At 45.0% G+C, this 26,177-nt stretch overlaps 1 protein-coding gene across 14 annotated transcripts in view; it reads right to left on the bottom strand.

Annotated features, from left to right (window-relative positions):
• Nucleotides 1-26,177, bottom strand: part of LOC147449734 (uncharacterized) — a 172,457-nt gene that overhangs the window by 123,304 nt on the left and 22,976 nt on the right. For 10 of the 14 annotated variants that reach the window (XM_086522089.1, XM_086522088.1, XM_086522093.1 and 7 more), the window contains exons 2-6: nt 18,588-19,079; nt 17,406-17,744; nt 11,531-11,857; nt 11,093-11,413; nt 10,613-10,945 (exon numbers count right to left, since the gene is read on the bottom strand). In XM_086522089.1, the coding sequence (XP_086378215.1) occupies nt 10,613-10,945; nt 11,093-11,413; nt 11,531-11,857; nt 17,406-17,744; nt 18,588-19,079 (1,812 nt within the window). Of the gene's footprint in view, nt 1-10,612; nt 10,946-11,092; nt 11,414-11,530; nt 11,858-17,405; nt 17,745-18,587; nt 19,080-26,177 lie in introns of those variants that run through there. The other 4 variants (XM_086522094.1, XM_086522087.1, XM_086522092.1 and 1 more) reach the window with 4 other exon arrangements.

The following is a 26,177-nucleotide window of genomic DNA, read 5'->3' on the forward strand; positions in this document are numbered from 1 at the left end:
CAGAAGATGAATGGTTATGATGATAGATGTCCGCTCTAATGGATCATAGTTCTTGTTGTGGTTCGACAAAGATACAAGCAGTGCAACAGATGAAGCCAAAACAACAGCAAAGTGTTGACCGCTGGGTCAACTACACAACATAACTCCTTACAAAGTTGTCATTGGCTCACAAGATCAGAAAGCCAATCACTCAATTCTACAGATTGTAGAAGTTGTTTCTGAGAATCACAAATACTCGGAATTCACAGATTTGCTGGAGCAAATGATGGATGGAGCTTTCTCTATCCATGATGATAAGAGTCAAGTTAAACGACATTGGGTTCTTTTTGAATTTAGATCTGGCAGTAGACCTATAAACAGAAACAGATGCTGCAGCTCGGAGCGTGGATGTGAAAGACAAAGTTCGTCATCAATTATGATTTTCCTGAATCATGTGAAGACTATGTACATCGGATTGGACGAACAAGACAAGCTACTGCAAAGGCTATAGTCTATACTTTCTTTCCAACAACAAAACGACAACAAAGACCACAACGCCATCGACAATCAGGTCATATCGGGGACGACATGAACGCGGAAGGGGGGAATGTTGACCGCTGGGTCAACAACACAACATAACTCAAGTTTCGTACCAAAGTCTTATCTTTTGCGAGTTATGAAATGCTGCGGATTATGGCTATAAACGTCATTTGTAATGAGTAGTTATTCTAGTTTCAGAAGCCGAGGTGCGATGGCACTTCCAGATTGTAAATACAAAGCCATTTGACCCTTTCAACCCCATTTTTGGTTAAACCTAAGGTAGCCTTAGTATATAAGGTACCTAGGTCATTTTGTGAAGAGACTTTTATCATAATCAAAACTTTAGCGCTGTCGTCTACTGTGTGTGAGAGAGAAAGAGAGTGAGCGTGAGCTTCATTCTCTCGCTACGCCCGGCTCGCTCAACACATTGGAGATCCAACTGCACCATTGTTGTAGGCTCGAGGTGAGCTACGCGACGACAACAAGCATTCCACGCGAGACGAAGCGCACACGTCGACGCATCTACGAGCTATTTGTGGCCGTAAGTGTATCAAACGATGTCTGTTTTCTACGTGCTAGTAGTCTATAGAATCGTGGCGACATAAGCTACGCATAGGTACTCATAAATTTCAGTTTCGGGCACTTTCAAAATTCTGCTCTGTCATCCTACGCGTTTTCCGCAGATGGGTTTTGAGTGAGGGTTTTGAGTGTAGAAGCTTAGGGACAGGTGTATCCTAGTGAGGGGATGGTGTTCCTTAAGTTTCGTATGAATCTGGCATGACTAGGTGAGTTAACTTCCGCATGTGTGTATGTGGCTAGGTGGTGTAGTTGAGAGCAGTGAGGTTCTTGATTGTGGTTTAGTTGGCCTTCCTGAGTGTTGTATGTGTAGGATGGTCTCAGCCTGACAAGCTAAAGAGATTTCCTCCGTGTACCTATCGTGTCATCTGTGTCCTCAATTGACATTATGTTGATCTAGGTAGTGTTTGCATGCACTTCATGGGTGTGTGAGTCTCTACCGTCCAACATTGGCGCCGTTGCCGGGGACACAAGGACCTAAGTAGGTTTCCTACTAACACTCGTGTGATGGTTGCTTGATTTAGTTTCGGCTAAAGAAAGCGTTTTTCTTAAGTGGATCCGGAAGAGGATATTCCGCGATCAAGTGGATAGCCAGGAAGCGTGTGTCTTGCCGAGCTCTGCGACTAGATAGGTTTAGTTAGGATCTCTGGATTAGAGTAGTTGTTGGTGGTCGAGTGATTGTGAGGTGATAAAAGCGTTTACTAGTCCGTGTGTGGCAGTGAAGCGTTTTCCTACTCATAGATGCAAAACCCCATATGATTTGTAGGAGTAGCTTTAGGTAAGTGATCCGATTCTGATCTAGAGCTATTCATCACTGAATTATTTGCTAAAGTGCTTGATTGCATTTGAAATCACGGAAAATTGTGCTTTTGAGGGTAGAAATGCATTAAACAAGCTTTTGTGGATATTTTTGTATGGCTGACTGATGTTGTGCATATACAAAGAGAGAGAGAGAGAGAGAGAGAGAGAGAGAGAAAGAGAGAGAGAGAGAGAGAGGACATCAAAGAGAGAGAGAGAGAGAGAGAGAGAGAGAGAGAAATGAAATGAAATGTTATATTAACGTCTTCAAAAAGCCAAAGTGACCTATGAGACCAGAAAGTTACAATGTGGTGGATCTGATACAAAGTCAGAGTAACAGGATGACAAAATGACAGAATGACAAAATAAAATACTATGGAATCCTAAACTCCTAAGTGTGAACCAAGCAGCTAAACAGCTAGCTAGGATAGCTAGATCACAGGAGATTCAGCATTGGTCGCTCGCAGATCTCATCGATCTCCTCCATGGTCAGAAGTCTGACCAGGCGTCGTGCATGTCGAGCCAAAGTGATCCGAATCCTCTGATGCAGTCTCCGTCGATGCTCTGTAGTCCTCCGCAATCGTGGGCGTCTGGATCTCCCCAGCTCAGTCACTCGGTCGATCAGAGGCACAGCTCAGTCACTCGGTCGATCAGTGTGCCTTTGGTGTAAGGCGACGAGCTCTGCTGTGGTAGTAACTCCTCCGGGTGTCCAATGGCAGCTCTAAAGAAGTCTGTGATCTGTCTCTGAGACTGGCTAGTCTCTCCTCTCATCAGGCTCTCTCTGTGTCTGCGCAGCTCGAGCAAAAACAAACCCAGGCATCTCTGATCCTCGTACCGCATGACTCTAGAGAACGGTCCAAAGCCCTCTCTGAACAAGCAATGGAAGCGGCCTCGTATCTCGTAGTAGACGGGGCAGTGGCATATGTAGTGCAACTCTGTCTCAGGCTCGATGTCACACAGGGGGCATGTCCTAGCCTCTGCTGGTACTCCGCTGTATCTCCCAGTCTCGATCCGCAGTTGGTGTGAAGATGTGCGTATCTGGCCAATAGCACATTGCATCCCATGAGACAAGTGGGTGTCCATGTATCTGGGCCTCGTCACAAAACCATCCTCTGTAAGCTGGAGGAGATGCTCTCTGTAGAAAGCCATCTTCGTGCCCAGATCCTATGCAGGCTGTATCCATGTTCTCTTGGTGGCTAGCTGAGTCAAGTCCTAGCGAATGAGCCTGGTGATCTCGGACTGTGTAAGAGTCAGAGAGGGCGCATCTAGTGAGCATAGGAAGGGAGGCAATCTGTCTATGCTGAACCCATGCGCCTGAAACCATGATGTCATCTCCCCATACCAGCATGCTATATCTCCCTGCATGGCTAACTGTCGAGAGGACTCAAGTGCAAGGCGTGCATATCTGTCTCTGGGAAGTTCCCACATGCCGTGTATGAAGGAGACAGATCTGGTGAGCGCCTCAACCACTAGTGGGGAAGCAGCTAGCTCTGCTCGTACAATAGCACGTGGTACTGAAGCCTTGGCTCTAATGAGCCGCGAGATCATAGAGACCAGAGGCTTCTCCATGTCCCCCATCCATCATAGAGAGAGAGAGAAATGAAATGAAATGAAATGTTATATTAAAGTCTTCAAAAGGCCAGAGTGACCTATGAGACCAAACTGATACAAAAGTGGTGAGTCGGTTACAATGTCTGAAAAGTGTGGAAGTGTGAAAATAAATGCGAAAAACTAAATACAAAGTATTAGATAAACTTCTTAGGAGCATTCTGGGTGTCTCGCTAGAATGCTTCTAATCCTTTGTTGTAGTCTCCTCCGGTGAAGTGTGCTTCTGCATCTCGGTTGTGGTCGTCTCGATTTCCTAAGCTCAATCGCCCTGTCAATGAGGGTGCCTTTGGTATGAATGTGGGTACTCCTTTGTGCTCGCTGCTGGCCTCTTGCTTCTCCTTCCATTCCTGCTTCTCTCGATCCGAAGAAATCTGTGATCTGCCTCTGAGGCTGTAGTGCTCTTTGTCTTCTCATTAGATTATCCCTGTGCCGATGTAGTTCCAGTAGGTACAGGCCTAAGCACCTTTGATCTTGGTATTGCATGATTCTATCTAGAGGTCCAAAGCCTTCTTTAAATAGGCAATGGAAACGCCCACGTATCTCATAGTATACGGTGCAGTGGCATATGTAGCGTAATTCTGTCTCCGGCTCCATTCCGCATAACTTGCAAATTCTGCTCTCAGGTGGGATTCCCCTAAATCTGCCAAATTCAATTTCCAGTTGGTGTGAGGATGTACGAATCTGACCAATAGCACATCTCAAACCAGGAGACAAGTGGGTATCCATGTAGCTCAGGCGAATCACAAAACCACCTTCAGATAGCTGTAGGAAGTTTTCTTTGTAGTCGGCCATCTTCGTGCCCAATTCTTGTGTAGGGTCTACCCATGTCCTCTTAGTGTCCAACTGTATAAGATCCTGGCGGATGATTTTATTAATCTCCGTTCGTGTGATTGCCAGTGATGGAGCCTCAAGAGAGTATTGGAAGGGGGGTAATCTTTCCATACTGAACCCGTGTCTCTGAAACCACGAGGACAGTTGCGCATACCAGCATGATGTATCTCCTTTCATTGCTAACTGTCGAGAGGATTCGAGGGCCAATCTAGTATATCGGCAATTATTTGTATCCCATAAACCATGTATAAAGGACACTGATCTGGTAAGAGCTTCAATTTCTATCGAAGGGGCAGCTAGTTCCGCTCAGGTAATCGCGTGTGGTACGGAGGCCTTGGCTCTAATCATTCGGGAAATCATAGATACCAAAGGTCCCATTGACTTCCAATTATCCTGATCCACAGATGGCCCCCAAATCTGGACCCCATAAAGCATAGCCGAATCCACCACAGTATCAAAGAGCCAAAGTTTTGTTCGTGGTTCCTGAAACTGCACTTGTGAACACATCCTCTCCAACCCTCCCAAGGCCGCAGAGGCTCTGGACAATCTAGCATCCGCTGCTTTCTTAAGAGTAAACTTCGGTCCTATAAATACCACACCAAGGTATGTGTATGCATCTGTGTACTCTATTGTATCCTGGCCATATGCAAATGTAGGTGCCGATCTCCTAACCCACTGCGGTGTGGTGTTAAACACCATAACTTTGGTTTTACCCAAGTTTACCGACAGTCCGCTGTCCTCCGCGAATTTATGTAATGCATCTAACTGCCTCTGCATTCCATCTAGTGATTCTGCTATCAATACAATATCATCTGCATACAACAACAAAGGGATCCATGACCCTGCAAGTTGAGCACCTCTGTCACCCTCTCTATCAATGTAATCTGATACCTCATCTATATACATACCAAATAAAGTAGGGGACAGTGGGCATCCGTGCTTTACTCCAACGGTGGAATGAACAATGTCAGAATCCCCTTCTGGAGTACGTACATAACCAGTTACTGACCCGTATAAGGCCATAAGAGAGAGAGAGAGAGAGAGAGAGAGAGAGATGAAATGTCATATTAATGTCTTCAAAAGGCCAAAGTGACCTATGAGACCAAAAAGTTACAATGTGGTGGATCTGATACATAGTCTGAGTAACAAAATAAAATAAAAAATACTATGGAATCCTAAGCTGCTAGATGTGAACTAAGCAGCTAGCTGGGATTGTGTAGGATATAAGTGGGGGGTGAAGCGAATGGGGAGCTAATACAACACAATGTGGGTGTATCCTCAGAAAGAGCTAAATCACAGGAGATCCGGCATCGATCACTGGCTGATCTCATCAATCTCCTCCATGGTCAGTAGTCTGACCGGGCGTCGTGCATGTCGGGCCAAAGTGATCCGAATCTTATGATACAGCCTCCTTCGATGCTCTGTAGTCCTCCGCAATCTTGGGCATCTAGATGTCCGCAGCTCGGTCGCTCGGTCGATCAGCGTGCCTCTGGTACGAGGAGAATGTGGGCTCTATGTGGTAGTAGTTCCTCCGATTGTCCAGTGTCTTCTCTAAAGAAGTCTGTGATCCGTCTCTGAGACTAGCTATCCTCTCCTCTCATCAGACTCTCTCTGTGTCTGCGTAGCTCGAGCAAAAACAAACCCAGGCATCTCTGGTCCTCGTATCCCATGACTCTGGAGAGTGGTCCAAAGCCCTTTATGAACAAGCAGTGGAAGCGGCCTCGTATCTCATAGTAGACTAGGCAGTAGCATGTGTAGTGCAACCCTATCTCAGGCTCCATGTGACACAGGGGGTATGTCCTGGCCGCTGCTAGTACCTCCGCTGTATCTCCTAGTCTCGACCCGAAGCTGGTGTGAAGATGTGCGTATCTGGCCAATAGCACATCGTATCCCATGAGACAAATGGGTATCCATGTATCTGGGTCTCGTCACAAAGCTGTCCTCCGTCAATTGGAGAAGATGCTCTCTGTAGAAAGCCATCTTCGGCCCCATCTCCTACGCCGGCTATATCCATGTTCTCCTGGTGTCTAGCAGAGTCAGGCCCTGGCGGATGAGCCTAGTGATCTCGGACTGTGCAAGAGTGAGAGAGGGTGCATCCAATGAGTACTAGAAGGGGGGCAATCTGTCGATGCTGAACCCATGTGCCTGGAACCATGATGTCATCTTCCTATACCAGCACGTTGTATCTCCTTACATGGCTAACTGTCAAGAGGACTCAAGTGCTTGGCGGGCATATCTGACTCTCGGAAGTTCCCACACGCGGTGTATGAAGGAGATTGATCTGGTGAGCGCCTCTGCAAAAAAGGATACTATAAAAATCCTAATTATGAGCTAAGCAACTAACTGGAACTGTATAGGCAATGAGTTGGGGGGGTGGATGTAGTGAGTGAGGGCTGATACAATATCCGATACAAAAGCTGGTACAAAGCTGATACAAGGGCTGATACAAAAATGGGCAGGGTGTACAATCCTCATCTAGATCACAAGAGGTCCATCATCAATCGCTCGCAGATCTCATCAATCTCCTCCACGGTCAGTAATCTGACCGGGTGTCGTGTATGTCGGACCAGGGTGACCCGAATCCTTTGATGTATCCTCCATCGATAATATGTAGTCCTCCGTAGTCGTGGGCGTCTCGATCTCCCTAGCTCATTTGCTCGATCAATCGACGTGCCTTTGAAAGTTTGATGTGAGGAGAGTGTGAGCTCTGCTGTGGTAAATGCTCCTCCGGCTACCCAGTGTCTGCTCTAAAGAAATCCGTGATCCGTCTCTGAGACTCGCTAGCATCTCCCCTCATCAGGCTCTGTATGTATACGCAGCTCGAGCAAAAACAGTCCCAGACATCTCTGGTCCTCATATCCCATGACTCTAGAGAGTGTTCCAAAGCCCTCTCTAAAGAGGCAATGAAAGCCGCCTCATATCTCATAGTAAACCGGGTAGTGGCATGTGTAGTGCAACTCTGTCTCAGGCTCCATGTGACATAGGTGTGAAGATGTGCGTATCAAGCTGAAACCTACCCGTAGGGCGGTAGACTTTAGCTTTCACCCGAACTTTACTTGATAAACATTACTTGAACTTTACGACACAAAGAAACTTCACGAATAAGCTTGTGAGTGAAATTTAACACATCAAACAAACCACGGCTTGGCAGCTAGAGTGCTTCCAAGCAGACAGTGACACCACGTTGGCCCCAAAGGTTGGCACCTCTTCCAATATTTCTTTATTCTTATTACACTTGAGAAAAACCTGTAAATTTCTACAAGTTGTCCCACTTTTATCGGGCTGAAATTTCACTACTCTAACCGAATTTCAGTAACATAACCACAGTAGAAGTCTCCACAGACAAAATCCCAAGTAAACAGTGACTTTCCATGCACCTTAGAGCACTGATCAAAACCTGGCGAGAAATTACAACATGCTGAATTCTCTGTTTTTGGCCTCAGATTTGCACCAAAACACCTCTTTGGTGATTCCCTAGCTTCCCCGAAGCTCCCAGGGCCTATAGGCATCAAAACTGGCCAAAACCCTAAACCTGCAAAAAATTACAGCAAGCTGTAATTCTTTGTTTTGTGCTCCAATTCGCGTGTCGATCACTCCTCTGGTTAGCCCTCGAGCTCCCGCATCCCTAGCATTACCTTGCAGTTTAGGTGCGAAACCCTAAACCTACAGAAAAACAAAGCAGGCTACAATTTACTGTTTCGCGTCATTTTGAGCAGAGCAAACACGTCTACACGTGTCACAGAAGCTCCCGCATGCAATGGGATAGCTCCCCTGTAAATCAACCTTATAGACACAATTAAGCACAAAAAGTTACAAAGAACACGTCATGTGATGCATCTCATTGGCAACTGCTACCAATCTAGTGAATTCAAGATCCAAGCAAACGCAGGTTCACCGCTAGAGCATGCCACAAACTACAATCCCCACCATTTTGAAAATCTAATACAACATAGGAAAAAAGATATCTAAGCTCTCAGCCAATGAGCATTCAAATGCTCAAAATAAGAATGATGTGACTCTCCAAAACGTACGAAACAATTGGGCACAGATTTCCACAATAAAAATTCCTTTCAAGTAAAGCATAATTAAGGTATTAAAAACGCGTTTCATATGAAAGAAACGTTTCATAAGTTTCATATGCACCATCTCTACACTAGCACTAACACTAGTAGTAGCAAACAAAGTTTCCATGCTTTGTGGCATAGAAGCTAAGTAGCTGATAATATCTTGTGCAGCCTCCATAGACGTAAGCAGAAACCACATGCTCATACGTGATGTGTTTGGAATGGCATTCTCATCAATAAAATTGTGTTGTTTTTCCTTGATAATGTGTCATTGTGATGTCTTCAATCGTTAAATGTGAATAGTCATCAGAAATATGACAATGCTCCTCTATAACATTTTGTGCTGTTTTCCTGGATTATCTTTTGAATGTAGTGTCTTGATTTGGTTATCACAATTGTTGAGATAAGCTACTGTATATGTAGCAGCAATGGTAGCTAAATGTATCAACAGAGATCATGCACTGCATCATTAAGCTCCTGCACGAGTGCCCTTACCACAACCTGAGGTTATCTGCAACTTGAATTTTCAGTCACCTTCCGGATTACGGAGAAATAAGGTGCACAGGAAGTTGCAGAAGAAGATAGCACTGAGAGGAATGTGAACGAGTCAATGACGGGTATTATGGTGGAATTAGTGAGGATAGGAGCAGGCGCATAGGAGGGAAGTAGCGGTTAGTAAGGAGGAGAAGCAGTGGAGAGGACTGAATGCGATTGATGGTGTGACAGAATATGTGTCGTGACAGAGGTAATGGTGGAAGTACTAAAGGGGGTGGCAGGTGCGACTGTGGATAGTCCTGGGTGGGAAGTGATATACATTGGGCTCTCCGAGAACGGTTAAGGAAATTAGGTCTGCTACGGGGTCTTTGACGAGCTTGGTTCATTTACTTGTCCCTTTGCCTTTATCAGGCCTGGAACTTTGACCAACCTTCCGCTTTGACTTTCCCTGCACAGTGGTATCATCTTGTGTTTGTAGCATCTCAACCACCCAATTGATAATCAGCGCTACAAAGCAAGGGTTTTATAAACTGCATTGGTTATGAGACCACGGATGTTGGAGTGGCTATGGGGTCCTTTAGGTTGCTAGCCTCTCAAGAGTTTTTCTACAAAGAATGGGGAATAGGCACATATGGAAGTAGCATATACATGCTGGAATGGTAATAAGGTCCTGTAAGTTGTCAAACTCTCAAGCGGGAGAGGCTCTTGTGGAAGTAGCAAATTTGTCATGACAGCCCAAATTTCACGGTGAACGAGACCCATCCATATCTTTGGCAAGCTTAAAGAAATATCAAAAAAAAACGCTCAGCATTGACCACATTATCAATGGTCCGTATTTCCAATTTGTTACAATACAAGCTGCCTGTGATTCTCGAATCTCCAAGGGATTGAACAAGGCAACAGACCAAATTATACTTTCTAGATGGAAAGAATTGCCCACTCATCTATCACAGCCTGTCCATTTAAACATGGAAAATACCAACTTTTAATCATCCCAAACAGATATTCCAAGCCGGCAGCCAGTAATTTTTCCTTCAAATTTTCACAGAGGATACCGGGCATTGGCAAACATGAAGAATACTTTCTAGTGATAAAAGGACTGAGGGAAGGACAAGGCTCTTGAATGAGAAACCTTTCTCATTGATCAGGGTGAAGGCCATCTGGTTAGGTTCCTGCTTGAAAATCAATGAGTGACTCATCATACCTGGCACTGGCAACCATGAAGAACACTCTCTAGTATAGAAGGACTGAGGGAAGGACAAGGCAACCATGTAATATAGCGTCAACACCATGGGGGAAGATTGCTTCATACCACCTTAAGTGGTGCAAATGTAATGTAGCATAAGTTTGGTGAAAACAACCATGTAATGTAGCGTCAACAGCACGGGGGATCATTGCTTCGTACCACCTTAAGTGGTATCAAATGGTTTGCTGCAGGTCATTCATGATGGTATGGAAAATGGCTGTCAATCAATTCGCTCTCAGAGGCACATTATATCTAGTGCTTGTCGTATGTATATGCACAAAATCCTTGGCTTCGATTGACGCTTTTTCTCGTCCTTGCTACCTAAGACTAATAATGAGGAGCAAGTACTTACAAATTCCACATGTCTGCAACAGTGTCTCAGTGATTTGTGTTTCGAAACTAAAGAGTTATTGTAGCGTTTTTGTAAAATAGAGGAGATAGGTATGTACTCTTGTCGTACTTAATCAATCGTTACCTGCTTTTACAGCAATAGAGAAAGGCGATCCAGAGATGTTGCCCGATAGACCACCCACTTCAAGGTAATAGTTTCCAGACCTATGGAGGACAACATTGAGAGTCTGCACCCCAGACTTTGCATCGTAGGTTGCAGACACCGATGGTACCACAAGGTTCTGTTTTCCATTGGTAACCTCATATGCAATGACCTGAAAAGTATACATGATTTCTGTTGTAAAAGCATTCCCATAAACATCCCTTTGCTGCACCTTCAGATTTATTGGAAATCCTGCGATTGCATTAGAGAAGTCTGTGTGTTCTATTACTTTACTGAGACCAACTGAAAATGGACCTGCCAGAGTATAAAACACTTCAATGGCGGACCACTAGGCGTGCAAGCTATATAAGATCAAATTTAGAATGAAAAAACTTGACAACACATTGCAAGCAATGGACCATAACCTAGCACAAAAAAGCAAAGGTAAATGAAGACAGGGACCTGGCAAAACAGTGAAGGCAAACGGAGAATTCAGTATGGAATCTCTTTTGAAACCAACACTCAATGAATATTTTCCAGATAAGGTGGGATAAAAAGATATGGTCTGATATCCAGTCGACTGCTCCAGTCCTTTGACAATAGGTGGAGATGAAAGTTTACTGCCATAAAAACTTACACTGACAGAAAACTCCACATAACTCAATCTTGTGACAATGTTTCCGCAGCAATCATATAATGTGATATTCAATACCACTGTCGACCCAGCCTGGAAAGCATCCTCTTGCATCAGCACACCTTTACATGCAGGAATATACACAGGTCCTGCAAGAAAAAAGTAAAACATGGCTGTCGAAATATCTTCTAACACTAACAGAAAAAATTATTTTCTTTATAAATCATATTGTATTGTATAATTATAGAGCACCCTCACATACACACCAACAACAACATCATATGGGAAAGGTGATCCCGGTACATAAAAGGTGTTGTTTCCAATAAAAACATAATATCGTCCAGCCTTAGCAGTTTTGAATTCTGTAAGAACATAGCCAGGCTCGTCCTCATTATGCATTTGTAAGATTGTCTGCAGATCGCGCTTACCCGCTTCATCAAAAACTTTAAACACAGAATACAAGAGATTTGTTGACCCAAGTGGTGCATTGGTCTTGTCCACCACTTTTAGTCTGAATTGTGCAATGGTACCAGCAATATATGTATGCTTGTTATCCACCCAATTTCCTCTACAAAGAGGTAAATACAGCATACCTGAAAAGTTTTCTGCAAACTTGAGCAATCTTGAAACAGGACGACTTTTATATAATTTTATAGTAAAGCAAAAAATACAATTTTGATTGGTATTTGTGAGTTACAAACCATACACGGCAGTACCAAATTAAATAGCAAGTATCTCAATAGATTTGACATGTGCAAAACGGAGCAAGAAAATTAACCACCTTAGCTTGCTACAGTTGCATTTCAACAAGTTTACATCACCAAAGTGTGCATCAGTTAGTGATGGTCTTAAGTCATTTGGGTTGTCCTGTTGCGCTGATGTCACATAGATTTTTAAAAGAAATTCCATATTGCAGAAAACCATGTTATTCTCTCATAAAGTCGTACAAATCTGAACTTGACGATCGACATACGTGAAAGCAAGCTACAAAGCATCCAGCCCCAGGCAAACAGAGCTTTAACAACCTTCTCATTTTGAAGAACCAGCCCTTCATATCTTCTTTGTTCACCTTCCATATGCCTAGAACCTGCCTCACAATCAACATAGCATACCTTCGATTCAAATCCTCTTTACATGCCTTTTGATACATTCTTCCAATCCCATACAAAGACTTGCATATTCCCCCTCATTGTTACTCTTTATATTCACTTCTTGGCTTCCAAACCAACACCCAATGCCATTTTTATCCACAAATACATAATCAATAGAACCCTTGCCTATGGAGATGCGTCAACCACCCGACCATAGCCACCATCCGGTAGCACCCTCTAGCTAGGGCCAGCGTCCAAAGACGTAAGACTGCACCTGTAAGACCGGGCGTCCCATACCACCTGTCTTAACCTCCACCTGCCAGTTTGGTATCAAGGATTTCAAATGGATATAGCAGGCCAACTTTCTTTAGGCGCTTTACCTTATTGATCCGACACTGAATGCACCACTTCACATAGCTCTCTATATAAGAGCGCATCCTTACTCAATAGAAATATTGTTTGACCAATACTAAAGTTATTTGGATGCCTAGGTGCTCAGCGCTAGGAACATCATGGCATTCGAACAAAATCCTTTGTCGAACCTCGTCAATTTCCAGTACACATACCTTTCCATGTTTAAACATTAGTCCACCTTTAACCGAATATTCTCTCTGTCTCATCTCTTTAGTGCAATTCACTTGGGTCTCCGGATCACCCATGCCTATACGCGAGTCACATCATACTTCGACCTCGTCCCATATCTTACCAAAGAGGCTATCAAAACAGCATAGCCCTTGAAAAGAGAGAGAGAGAGAGAGAGAGAGAGAGAGAGAGAGAGAGAGAGAGAGAGAGAGAAATCCATTGAGATTTCAGCCATAGACAAAGCATTAATCTCAAGAATCCTGTTGAGTGCATTAGCAACTCAATTGTTGGATCCTTTCCTGTAACGGATCTCAAACTAAACTCTTGCATAAGTTCAAACCATCTAGCCTTTCGCCTAAAGCACCAAAATCATTGTAGCAGGGCTACAGTGTCATGGGCACCGGACAAACAGGTAGTTACAGTTGGGCTCCACACTGGACGGACGTTTGATTGGGCAGTGACACGTGGCAGGGATATGGGTGGTAGTCTAGCCGACACGGGGCCAGATCACCACCACCACAGTTTGGAGATAGACACAACTGGATTGGATATTTTGTGAGCCGTTGGTGGCTCTTCATGATCGTATATATCCGTAGTTGTTTGGAGTCATTATCATCATCATCTACTTTGTATGGTCGAGCGTCTTGAGTCTGGCGTCTTGAGTTCATGCAGAGCACATCTGCACTACCCCTGCACATTTGAGCCTTGACACACCCATTGTACCCGTGAGTTTCGGGCATGGAGCTGAGTGTGCTGCCATGCCAGAGTCTGTACTGGTTCATTTGAGTTAGTCGAGCCCCATGCTGTTTCGCGGTTGCTCTGTTATTCATTGTTTTCAATGTTTTCATTCTATTTAAGTGAGATTTCACGCACATTGCACTGAGGAGCACCCACAATAGAGAGCACGACACATTATCTCCGCTACAATCACAGACATAGCGCAAAGAGTGATGATAAGTCTACAAAGGTAGAGCCATACAAATAATGGCACCACTCCTCCAGATACATCCTGGTTATAGGAGCCTGCTGATGTCATAATCTCTTGTTCAGCATGATGAATTGTAATGAATGTTCCTCATCACCTGTTAGAATCTCAGTCACAGCTTTGTCTTTTCCTTTATCATCCATACTGTGTTGTGAGTGGTGTACTAGTGAATTTCCAGCGTTGCTGGGTTGTTGATCTCCCACCTGCTGGTCACCCGACTGCTAACCTTCATGCTGGTCTAATTGGTCTGTCTCGGCTTAAAGCATGGACTACGGCATGAAGCTCTGTTTTGTCCATCCTGATAAAGTGTTGCACCAACCGCATAATCACTAGCATCCGTCTCAACTATGAATGGCTTGCTAGTAGTCACCAAGTGCTTTATTAAAGCTCTCATTGAGACGCTCATTCCAGAAAATAAGAGGGTTATCTTTATAATAAGGTCCCAAACTCTTCAATGATGTCATCCCTTCTTTCAAAAGTTGCATAAGTAGAGCCGCAACTTTAGAGTAGTCCTTGATAAATTTGTGAAACTATCCAACAAAACCTAAGGACGACTTTATTTGGCACACATTCACGAGAATGGGCCAATTTCGCACTTTGTCAAGCTTATCAGGATCATGCGAACTCCATGGCGAGTAATAATACGACCAAGCTCAAAAAGCTCTTCCTTGAAGAGCTCGCACTTAGAGGCTTTAGCATAAAGCTTCTCAATTCTCAACACTTCGAGAACAATGCGTATATGAGCAATGTGTTTGGATAGACTACAGTTGTAAATCAAGTATCATCGAGAAATACAACAATAAAGTTTCCAAGAAATGGTCTTAACAGATCATTTATCATCTGCTGAAACGTAGCAAGAGCATTTGTCAAACCAAAAGGTAAGACTAAAAACTCATAGACCATAGCATGTATTGAAACATGTTATAGAAACATGTTCCAGTTTGATTCGTATCTGATGATAGCCTAATCGATGAGATCTATCTTGAAAAACATAATGCTCCATGAAGCCAATCTATCAGAATGTCCATTCGTGGGAGCGGATCTTAACAGTCATTTTATTCAACCCTTTGTGATTCATGGAAAAACGCATAATAGTGGTATCTTTCTAACACGAGCTCCCCACAAAGATTTATTAGGTCGAACAAACCCCCTATCTAGATAATACTTTAGCTGTAGTTAGATCTCGTCCTCTTCGCTTTTACTAAACCAATAGGGTTGTTTTGAAAAAGGCTGACTACCAACCGCCACTTCAATGGCATGATCTACTTCTCTTGAAGGCGGCAAGCCAAAAGATAAATCATCTGGAAAACATCTTTGAAATCAGTCATGAAACACTTTTACGAAATTCAGAGATTGAAGTGGCAAGCACGAATGAATCAAACCATGAGATGGTACACTAGTAAGTTAACATTGGAAGACTTCGTATCTTTAAATAAGTCCAAAGTCATTATTTACAGAAACCTCATTACAAAGCGAAATATATACATGAGGCATACCTTGTTTAACAAAAACAAGAGTGTGATCTACATAGTCAATATACAATGTATCTTGTTTGTTTTAAAAACCATGGGTTCCCTAAGATAACATCTTCTCTATCCAAGCGCATGATGTGGAAATCCAAATTCTCTTTGTAATCAGCAAGCTCAAACGTCAAGTCACGAACCATCTGATTCTATACCTTAATATCTTCGTTAAGAGACATTGTCATGCAACACTCATGGTCACTGTCCCGCGCCTACAAATGCACTTTCTATACCAATCTTGCATCCACAAAACTATGTGAGCTTCCATTATCAAGGAGTACGGTCACATCATGACCATTGATCTTTCCAATCTTTCTGGGAAACCAGAGAAGATTATGCTTATCAAACAATTCAATACTAAATGTACAATTAGTGCATGAATTGTGTGACGAATGATAAGTTTCAATTAGTGCATGAATTGTGTGACGAATTGTGTGACGAATGATAAGTTTCAACTTGGAACAAAATCAGAGTAATCTAAGATCTCGTGAATGTGAACCAAAGGACGTCCTTGCAGTTTCTTTGCCTTCTTTGCAAGGTAATTTGGTAGCCCATCTGGCCACAACCAAAATACGATCCCGTCTTTACTGCATCAACAATGACAGCATTCCTAGCTTTCTTCTTCTCTTGGGCACCACGAGAAGTGGTGTTGAGAGAAGGTCTCAACTGGAATTTTGACGCTTTTTGTTGGAAACGGGGCCTCTTTTTGAGAGGACCCTCTCAAGACTAGTAGTCAACAGCTTTTTTCTTCTAAAAATTCACTCTATTGATTAAATGGAACATACGGGCTTTTGCCACAGCTTCGTCGACATCCTGCCTCCAATCCTCCAATGTCCACCAAAGCACAATTGATGTTGAAAATGGCAGATTTGTGTAGACTTCAAGAGACCAGTTTGAGCTTCTATACCATCCTCATGATTAATTGTATCCTATCATTGTATTCTAGTATGCATTAGATAGCTAATTTGGCTTGCAGTACATTGTCCATCAGCTGCCCACACCTTAGGGCCATTTTCCATGGTGCCCTATTTTCATATTTTGATGTCATCGGGCTTTCTAGAGGACTTGTCAGCCTGGCATCTTTTAGCTTCCTCCGTGAGGGTAGCATTTAGTAGCTCTAGCACACCCTATGTCTCCTCACAACCTCAATCCAATTTGAGTTATTTCTTTATTTTCCACAAAACAGGGCTGTATTTGATGTACCCCCAAAGGTCACAAAAGAGCCTAACTCTAAGAAACAGTACGAAAAGAGTAAGAAATCAAGAGTATGTCCAAGAGAGGAGCGCTCAGAGATCAAAACATGTGAACCTGAACCTCCCAGATGCAGTAGGCTGCAACATTGGCTGTAACACAGAAGATCAGATCCCTGGGCTGTTGTATCTCTTGATGTGCAATTAGTGGAAGCATCTCTGGGGACCTCAAAGCACCTGTGGGCAACACTAATGCTCTCAAAGTGGCGAACTTAGCTGTAGGCTCCCTTTGGCCAACAAAAGGCCAGTAAGATACCACCATAAAGGCCTTGGGACAGCACCATAAACAATGACTGGGAAACTCTGGTACCACCGAGTTTCAAGGGCCGGCTGGGATAATGACCAGCTGTCATAGCCCAAATATGAACTGCAATGCCAATCATGGGCAATCATCCACACAATGAGCAATACAAGCCTGTCCAAGGCATCAGAAGTAGGTAGAGAGGAAAATAAACAAGAGCTGCCTGCTTGTAAACCACCTAGAATTGGCCAGTTTCATAAAGATGTATTCCCTCCCAGGAATCATTGAGACATATCTGTCTCTATACTTTTCATAAAATACCAAAAGCACCATCTTCAATCAAGTAGAAGCACATAATGACTTGGCTTTGAATAAGGAGAAGACAAGAACTTTGTTTTATTTTAAATTGTGCTATACAAAAAGACACAACATGAAATCCTCTACAAAGCGAAAAACATTGGATACCAACCAGTCTTGACATTAAAAGGCAAAGAATAGCCACCAACAATCCTGCCGTTATTTGAGATAGAGACACTTTGTGGCCCAACTTGATTGGCCAGAAAACTAATGTTGTGGTAGCCATCTCGATCTATAATAACATCAAAGCTTGGAAAGCTTAAGATATTTGTCCTAGTATCGACCACAGTCACATTCCATGGATAATCTAGGTCTGATAGTCCTGTCTTTTCTGAAACAACATTTCCGAATTGATCCTTCAGAGCCACCGTCAGCTCTAAGTTGTCCCCTGCATAATAGTCTTGAAGCTTATTTGCCCAATATATTGAAGAAGACAGTGGATCAATCACACCTGATCACAGAAAAGCTCCAAAACATGGATAAACTTGGAACATCGAAGAAGCTTGACTTACTTCTGACACAATCAAGAAGACTGTTGGTCTCTTCATACATACAAAATGCAAGATATATGGACACAATTAAATATAACAAGTGACATTAGACAATGGACACAAAACATCCCCATTAGAACAATCATATGTATACACCTAGATGAATCCACGATAAGCCCAGATTCAACTTTAAAGAAAAGTGCAAGGTATAGACTCATGCTAGTCATCCACAAGACAATATAACCATCACCTCCATCTCGCATACTATTGACTATATTCTACGACATCCCTACTAACATTGTCAGTCATGCTAAACGCATTTAAACTTTCAACAAATGACCCAAAGATGCACAAGCTCAGGATTAACTCAAATTAACCAAAAGTCAAAATTTATTCTTCAAATATTGAAAACATCCAATAACATAGGATTAAATCTACATGTTGAAGTAGAAAACAGTTGACAAGTCAAATCAAATTGCACATTAATTAGCTCAAGAAAACAATGAACATACAGAGTAATCTCGACAATGAACACAATTTTTATTTCTGGCAAACTTATCAGAAAGTATATGCAAACATTATAAGCCACACTTGACATTTGAAATATATAACAAAACCATTGTGTGTGAATTTTATGTCAGCTTTGTACGAGATCAAATAAGTAGGATTTCATAGATACATGACATAATACTAAAAGAACAAAAATCTAAATCAATAGCCCAACGCACCCCTGATGAGTGCATACAGCCTTACAATAACAATCATACATACCAACATATGCAGACCGTGTTTCTGAAGCTCACCTGCCACAACCTTGATTGTTGCCCCTAGACCAATCATACTCTGCAAATCAGCTGGATTACCAAGGTCACTTGGATTGCTTTCATCCAAAACTACTACCCGCAAAAGGTATTGATAAACATCACTGGCATGATTGTTCTTTATCACACAAGAAACTGGATAGGACCTATCAGGTGGGGCAGTTAGTATGCCCGTAATAGTGCATGTGGCACCTGGTGCACTTGTATAGATGTCTGATAGCAGCCATATTCCCACCTGAATCCTGCTTGAAGCAAATGGCCCTGTATATATGTTGCAAGACTTGCAAACTGAATTAGTACTGCACACCAAAACTTGGCCATAATAAGATTTGCAACCCACATTGTCACAGTCTGTATTATAAGCTTTTAGGCCGAAATTAAAAGGTTGTCCCTCTATGGCAGTAATCTTCCGTCCAGCAAGTGATATTCTTGTACAGTCCTTGCTCAGCTTGTAACCAGAGTCTACAACTGTTCCTGCATTTTCCCCAGAAACACTCTCTCTCTCTCTCTCTCTCTCTCTCTCTCTCTCTCTCTCTCTCTCTCTCTCTCTCTCTCTTTTCTAGTTCTTTTGTACCCAGACATGGTATTAGATTCACTATTTTGTAACTGATTGGTCTCATAGGTCATTTTGGCCGTTAATATAACATTTCATTTCATTTTTTCTCTCTCTCTCTCTCTCTCTCTCTCTCTCTCTCTCTCTCTCTCTCTCTCTCTCTCTCTCTCTCTCTCTCTCTCTCTCTCTCTCTCTATTTCACTTTTCACATTTCATATCTCACACTTCATTTTCAGTTTTCATTTTTTGTACTTTCAGTACTTGTACTTCAGACATTGTATTAGATTCACCACTTTGTATCTGATGGTCTCATAGGTCATTTTGGCCTTTTGAAGACGTTAATATATCATATCATATCTCTCTCTCTCTCTCTCTCTCTCTCTCTCTCTCTCTCTCTCTCTCTCTCTCTCTCTCTCTCTCTCTCTCTCTCTCTCTCTCTCTCCGTTCTGCGCTGCCTCATTGATGGGGCAAAGGCGCGGAAGAAGAGGCTTTACTGCTGCTTTGTGGATTTCCGCAAGGCCTTTGACACAGTCCCACGCGAGAGACTCTTCCAGCACCTTCACAGCATTGGGGTACCAACAGAGATGATTTGGGCCATATATGCTCTCTACGAGAGGGTGACGGGTCAAGTTCGATGCCCAGGCGGTTTTTCAGAGACCATTGCTAGCACCATTGGTGTTAAGCAAGGATGCCCACTCTCCCCGACACTCTTTGGGCTCTACATCGACGAGATCTCCGACTACATACTGCGAGCAGGGGGAGAGGGGAGCGACTTGGCAGGTACTCCGGTCCACATCATGTTATATGCTGATGATATTGTGTTGATTTCAGAGTCACCCGAGGGCTTGCAACGCCATCTTGAGGCCTTGGACGAATTCAGCACACACAGGGGGTTGACTGTGAACCTTGGCAAAACCAAGGTTATGATCTTTCACACATCCAGTGCAGTGAGGAGCGCTGCCACCTTCACAGCAGCAGGAGGACAGGTTGATGTAGTCACCTCCTATGTCTACCTTGGCATCACATTCACCAGCCTACCAGGACCCTTCACTATGAGGCAGGCTGCTGCTGACAGGCTCACCCGAGGATATGCAGCTCTGACCATGCTAGAGCGGAGATGCCACCAGGCACACTTTCAGGAGCCCCGCACGAAGGGGTGGCTTTTCGACACCTTAGTCACCCCGGCCCTGATGTACTCGGCGGCAGTATGGGCACCAAGATTGACAGCTGACCAGTGGACACAGCTTGAGAGGCCACAGGTATGTATGATCTCACGCTTGCTCTGCAGCAAGAAGACAGTGCCACATGACATTATTAGAGCCGAGCTCGCCACACCACCTATGGTTGTAGAGGCACTATTCCAGACAGTCTGCTTCATCCAGAGGATGAGAGAGCTACCTCCTGACAGACTTACTCGTAGAGCATTTGAGGCAGCTATACAACTATCAGAGAGTGGGCATGAGAGAGCATGGTACTCACAGGTCAGAGCATGGTTTGAGGGACACGGTCTTGACATGGAGAGCCTACCACCATTCCAGTACGACCCCCACTCACCATATGTTCACCTCTCTCGCAGTGAGAGGAACTTGGTATTGAGACAGGATCTGTGGCAGCTATACATTAGGAGAGTCTGGGAGTCACCTGGCTTGGGGACGAGGATGTCAGATTACAGAGACCAGTTTCTCACCATATTGTCTGGGGGGTTCATACAGAGACCACGCTATATGGACACATATATGCCACATAGCTCACGGGTGGCGATTGGTCAGCTGAGAGTGGCTTCACACAGGTTAGAGATTGAGATCGGGAGACATACTGGTGTTCCCAGGGAGGAGCGAGTAGGCAGAGCCTGCACAGAGGAGGTGGAGAGTGAGGAGCACTTTGTATGTAGATGCAGAGCATACACTGAGATCAGAGGCAGGTATGAGGCCTTATTCAGAGGACAGCCCACTCTCCGAGAGATCATGGACTCTCGAGATCAGAGACAGCTCGGACGTTTCTTACTAGAGATACAGAGCCATCGGGACACACTACTACAGCCACACACAGCTACACAGACAGAGGGGAGACAGTCGCAGCTCACAGACTTCTTTCAGAGGATTGCCGCCCCTCCCTCACCAGACACTCAGAGGGGAGTGACACTCCCACAGGCGGAGGTGAGCCGAGCTAGACGACGACCACGAGTCACAGGCTACAGGGGCGCGAGCTCCCACCACCGACAGATCGAGGAGATCCGAGCCCGGGAGCGCCGTGCCACTGAGGAGCAAGTAGCTCAGATGAGGGCCGACCCGACAGCTTTCATCCGGGTAGCCTTGGCACCAGCCCCGCCCATGTACCACATCTTACATCCCCCCATTAGTACAGGATGGAGCTAGATAGCTTGATGCATTCTCATGATTGTACTACCTTGAGCATATAGACATACATATACCCCTAGAGATAGAGCTCCATCCCTCCTCAGATACTCCACTACCTACATTCAGTTCAGTTTTGTATCAGTTTTGTTTCATTTGTCTTTCCGATAGACGGATGACATACACACCATGTACATTTGATTTGTCTCATAGGCCGATTTCGGCCTGACATAGACGTTAAAAATCTTTCTTTCTTTTCTTTCTCTCTCTCTCTCTCTCTCTCTCTCTCTCTCTCTCTCTCTCTCTCTCTCTCTCTCTCTCTCTCTCTCTCTCTCTCTCTCTCTCTCTCTCTCTCTCTCTCTCTCTGCGCGCAGGTGCTTGCTGACTGGTTCGCGCATCGTTTTTGCAGGCAGATTAGGGTTCGCGTCAGTCTGCAGCAGCCAAATCAGGGTTCGTGTCGCTTTTAGGGTCGCGTCAGCCATAAGGGGACTGACGAGTGTGCAGAAACGCGCAAGCAGGCAGAGGGCTCACGCCACACTCACTGTACACAGCGCCCTGCGGGGCCTCCTCAAGCTGCGAGCTACCCGACAGTGGGGGCCGCGTGCTATTCTCAGCAGGTACAGGTGCAGGTTCGGGGCAGCCTACAGCAAGGTCATTTCGGCAGGACAGCGTTTCGACAGATTTGGGTTAAGGACATTGGAAATTGGGAAGCCCTCCATTATTATTTTGGCTTTAAGGCTGATGCCCGTAGTGGGCTGTGGTTGTACCTTTACCCGCCGTGGAATGCTTGATGCAGATGTATGCTTGATGCGGGAGACAATGTAGGCATAGTGTGGATGCATATGTGCGCTTAGTGGCTCTTTTCCGGACGGCGATTAAGCATGAGGAAGCTGAGTGACAAAGCCAACCCCCTAGAGGATGCCATTCAAAAGTGCAAAGAGAAAATGACGGAGACTATTACCAAGATGAACCGCAATCTATTGGGCACAATAAAAATGCTCGAAGGACGCGTCCTGATCCAAGAAAGCAAGATAAACGCACTAGAAGACCGAGTGACGACTCAGGATGAAGAGATTGCGTCACTCAAGAAAGATCTCGCCGAAGCACGATCAAGCAACACACTGGAAGAGGGCGAATTGCAACCCTCAGTAATCAAAGAAATCAACACGATCAAGGAGCAAGTACGGGCCATCAAAGAGGGAGAAAAGCAACACAAAGAGATGACGACTTCTTGGGTGGTTGTTCTTACAAAAACTCAACAAAAGGCGGATGAAGCCTAGAAATGGATCGAGGTGGCCAAGAAAGGAAAAGGCAAGGAGATAACGTCCACGTCCACACCCACTATCATTAATCAGACACTAGAGGAGGAGCAAAGAAGACGTGTGCACGCTTTACATGTGAGAATTTGCGGTCTTAAAGACAAAGGCAATGTGGACGAAGAGGTAAAAGAACTCATGGCCTTGATGGGGGTTCATGAGCCGACGCACACAAGAACCTGGATGGAGAGTGGGCAACATAAAGAAAAATGGAAGCAGTGGGGAAACCTCAAAAGAAAGGGCACTCATCCTCCGTTTTCCCTCCATGGAAGCGAAGAAGTCCTTGAAGAAAAGGCCAACTCTCAAAGAGACGGGCATTTTTCTCGGGGATGATCTTACCCTCTCGCAGATCGTTCATATGCAGGAAGTAATGCCGGATATTAGAGCAGCAAGGGGAAAAGGCAAGATTGCCTTTTACCGAGATGGAAGAGTAGTAATACTCGAGCGACGCTCCACATGACGGTGCGAGACTTATGGGACCACACTCAAAGTGGCGGCCTGGAACTGTAATGGATCCATGCGTCTTGATGTGGGTGCTTTTGAGGATAGCTTTACTGGAAGAGACATCATCTTTTACTCTAAGACACACCAGGCCCCTGGGCAATCCATGCCTCACATCAGTGGATACAGATGGGAGACAGCTTACAGAGAGGAGACACGCTCAGAGCATAGAGGACAAGGCTCGGGGGGAGTGGCAGTGTTATTTAGAGAGGATTTGCAGCCATTGATACATATAGCCCGCAGGGATGAGCAGGCTAGGTACATGTGGGTGAGATTGAAAGCAGAGACAGGCAGATATCTCTACATTGCTATTTGCTACTTTCCCCCGAGTACGTCGGTCTATGCATCACCCAGAGGACAGTCCCCCTTTTCTATTTTGGATGATGACATATGGGAGTTCTCTAGAGATGGTGACATTATCATTCTAGGGGACTTCAATGCTAGGACTGCCCATCACCAGACAGTGTTTTATGATACTTCAGAGGAGATGCTGAGAGAGCTCGATGTTGTAGAGACGGGCCTGTCCAGACTATCACACGATGCGGAATATACTGAGTATGGGCGACACCTGATAGACATGGGCACCGCACATGGACTGGCCATCTTGAATGGCCTACAAAGGTTTCCTGCTTCGGAGGCATGCTTCCCACACAGACATGGAGCCAGCACAGTGGACTATGTCATGGCACAACCGAGCCTCATCTCTAGTATCCAGGACCTCACGGTTGGACCCAGACCTGTTGGTGTGGCAGTGGATCATGCTCTTGTATCGCTGACCATTTCTTTTCAGTTTAGTGTAGCACACAGGGTACGGGCACCAGCCCCTACTCGCTACACCTTCACGCGGGAGACGGACTCTGTATAAATAGATGGGATCTACACACGCCTGTGCACAGAGGAGCCAGGGCGACCTCTGGAGGAGCTTACTACTATACTGACACAGACACTACATGATGCAGCAGCAGAGGCATACCCACATGCCCAGCTTGAGCAGAGATGCCGTTCGGGGAGCCTGCCCCAGAACAGTTGGTATGATGAGGAATGCCGAGACACTAGAGCTAGACTTCAGAGGGAGGTGCTTTTGGGGGACATCACTCATAGGCAGTCACAGATTGACTTCCGACGCCTAGTGCGGTGGAAGAGGAGGGCATTTTTGGCTCGCCTAGAGCAAGATCTTTACCAGCTATTCTTGAGTCAGGACTCACGTGAGGCGTGGAGGCTCTTTCATGAGCACCCCCCCCCCCGCCATCACTTCTACAGAGGCTTGGGGCCAGTATGCATCATCTTTGTACACAGTTCCTGAGCAGCCCCCCCTTCCCGACCCCCCCCCCCCCGATCCATGCCCTCACACGTGTTTTTTTCACCGCTGAGATGGTGAGGAAGGCCATTGACAGGATGAGGACTCAGAGAGCATATGATCATGATGGCTTAGTGGCTGAGCATTTCATGCATGCTAGAGATTTACTAGCAGAGCTTCTGGCAGTTATGTTTAACCGTGCCATGTGTGAGGACTTGCCTGATACCTGGAGCCTATCTACTATTGTACCTATCTTCAAGTCGGGAGACCCTATGGAGCCTGGGAACTATCGCACTATCATGATTGGACACACATTGGCACGGTTGTACGCATCTATTCTTGAGCAGCAGCTAAGTAGATGGGCAGAGAGGGAGGGGATGCGGGCAGCCGGGCAGGCAGGTTTCAGGAGGAGTTTTTCTACTCTTGACCATATCTTGACACTCAGAGCCATCATTGAGGAGGGCAGATCGCGTGGGAGACGGATCTATTGCAGCTTTGTGGATTTCCGTAAAGCATTTGACACAGTGCCCAGAGCTAGATTGATGCGCAGATTACAGCAGATGGGAGTACCCACAGAGCTCATTTGGGGGGTCATGGCATTATACAGGTCAGTAGTGGGGCATGTACGCACCCCAGAGGGTCTATCCACAGCGGTTTACTCCACTATTCGGGTGAAGCAGGGCTGCCCGCTCTCTCCTACTCTGGTGCACAGCTGGCAGGGACATGGGGCCAATACTCTCTGGGGTGGAATTCCACCACTCCGTGTCGCGTGTCGTCTCTCTCTCAATTCAGTTGTTATTGAACAGTTGTTATTGAAGTGCTAAAAGTTTGTTCAGTCTGTTCTTTTCTATTGGGACGTGGTGCCCGTCTTGTGGTAGTATGTCACAAATTGGTGATGTGGCTACCCAGTGTACACACACACCCTCTTTTGAAGGTGCAGGAACCCCCACATTTCACGTTGGAACTGCTGACATGGCCTGCCGTACGGACGCCCGGAATTCATGGCGGAGTTTGCGGCAGCAGAAAAGCAGATTTTTGCGTGGAGCTTTTGCTTTTAGCAGGCTACGCAATTGGGGGGAAAGAGAGAGAGAGAGAGAGAGAGAGAGAGAGCTTTTGCTTTATTTTAAAAGCTTTTGATTTTCAGCTTTTGGGACTCTGCTTTTGGCATCCCTTGTAAACTCTTTAAATAAGTGGGCAGGCCTCCCACTCTGCAGAGCATATGCACGCAGAGTCTGAGAGTGAGCGCCTGCCTACTCTCTTGTACTTTGAACACAGATTAATACAAAAAGAAATACCGAAAGGGGCGCCAGTCATTGGGGCCAATGTCTCTAGGCATGGAACTCCGTCAGGCCAGTGTCAAATCAATTGTGAACTATCCACTGTTTTGAAGTGATATTTGTGGTGTCGCGGTAGATTCTCGACTTGGAGTGTCCAAGTCCGTTACAGTACTTCTCAATCTGTTCTGACAATGGCACAAATCTGTAAGAGGTAACTGGCAACAATGAGGCCCAAAACTCTTTATTATACTCTTCCAGATTCGCACATTGTTTA

This window comes from Adiantum capillus-veneris, chromosome 10 (genome assembly GCF_014529385.1).
Source record: "Adiantum capillus-veneris isolate H3 chromosome 10, ASM1452938v2, whole genome shotgun sequence".
Taxonomy (NCBI): domain Eukaryota; kingdom Viridiplantae; phylum Streptophyta; class Polypodiopsida; order Polypodiales; family Pteridaceae; genus Adiantum; species Adiantum capillus-veneris.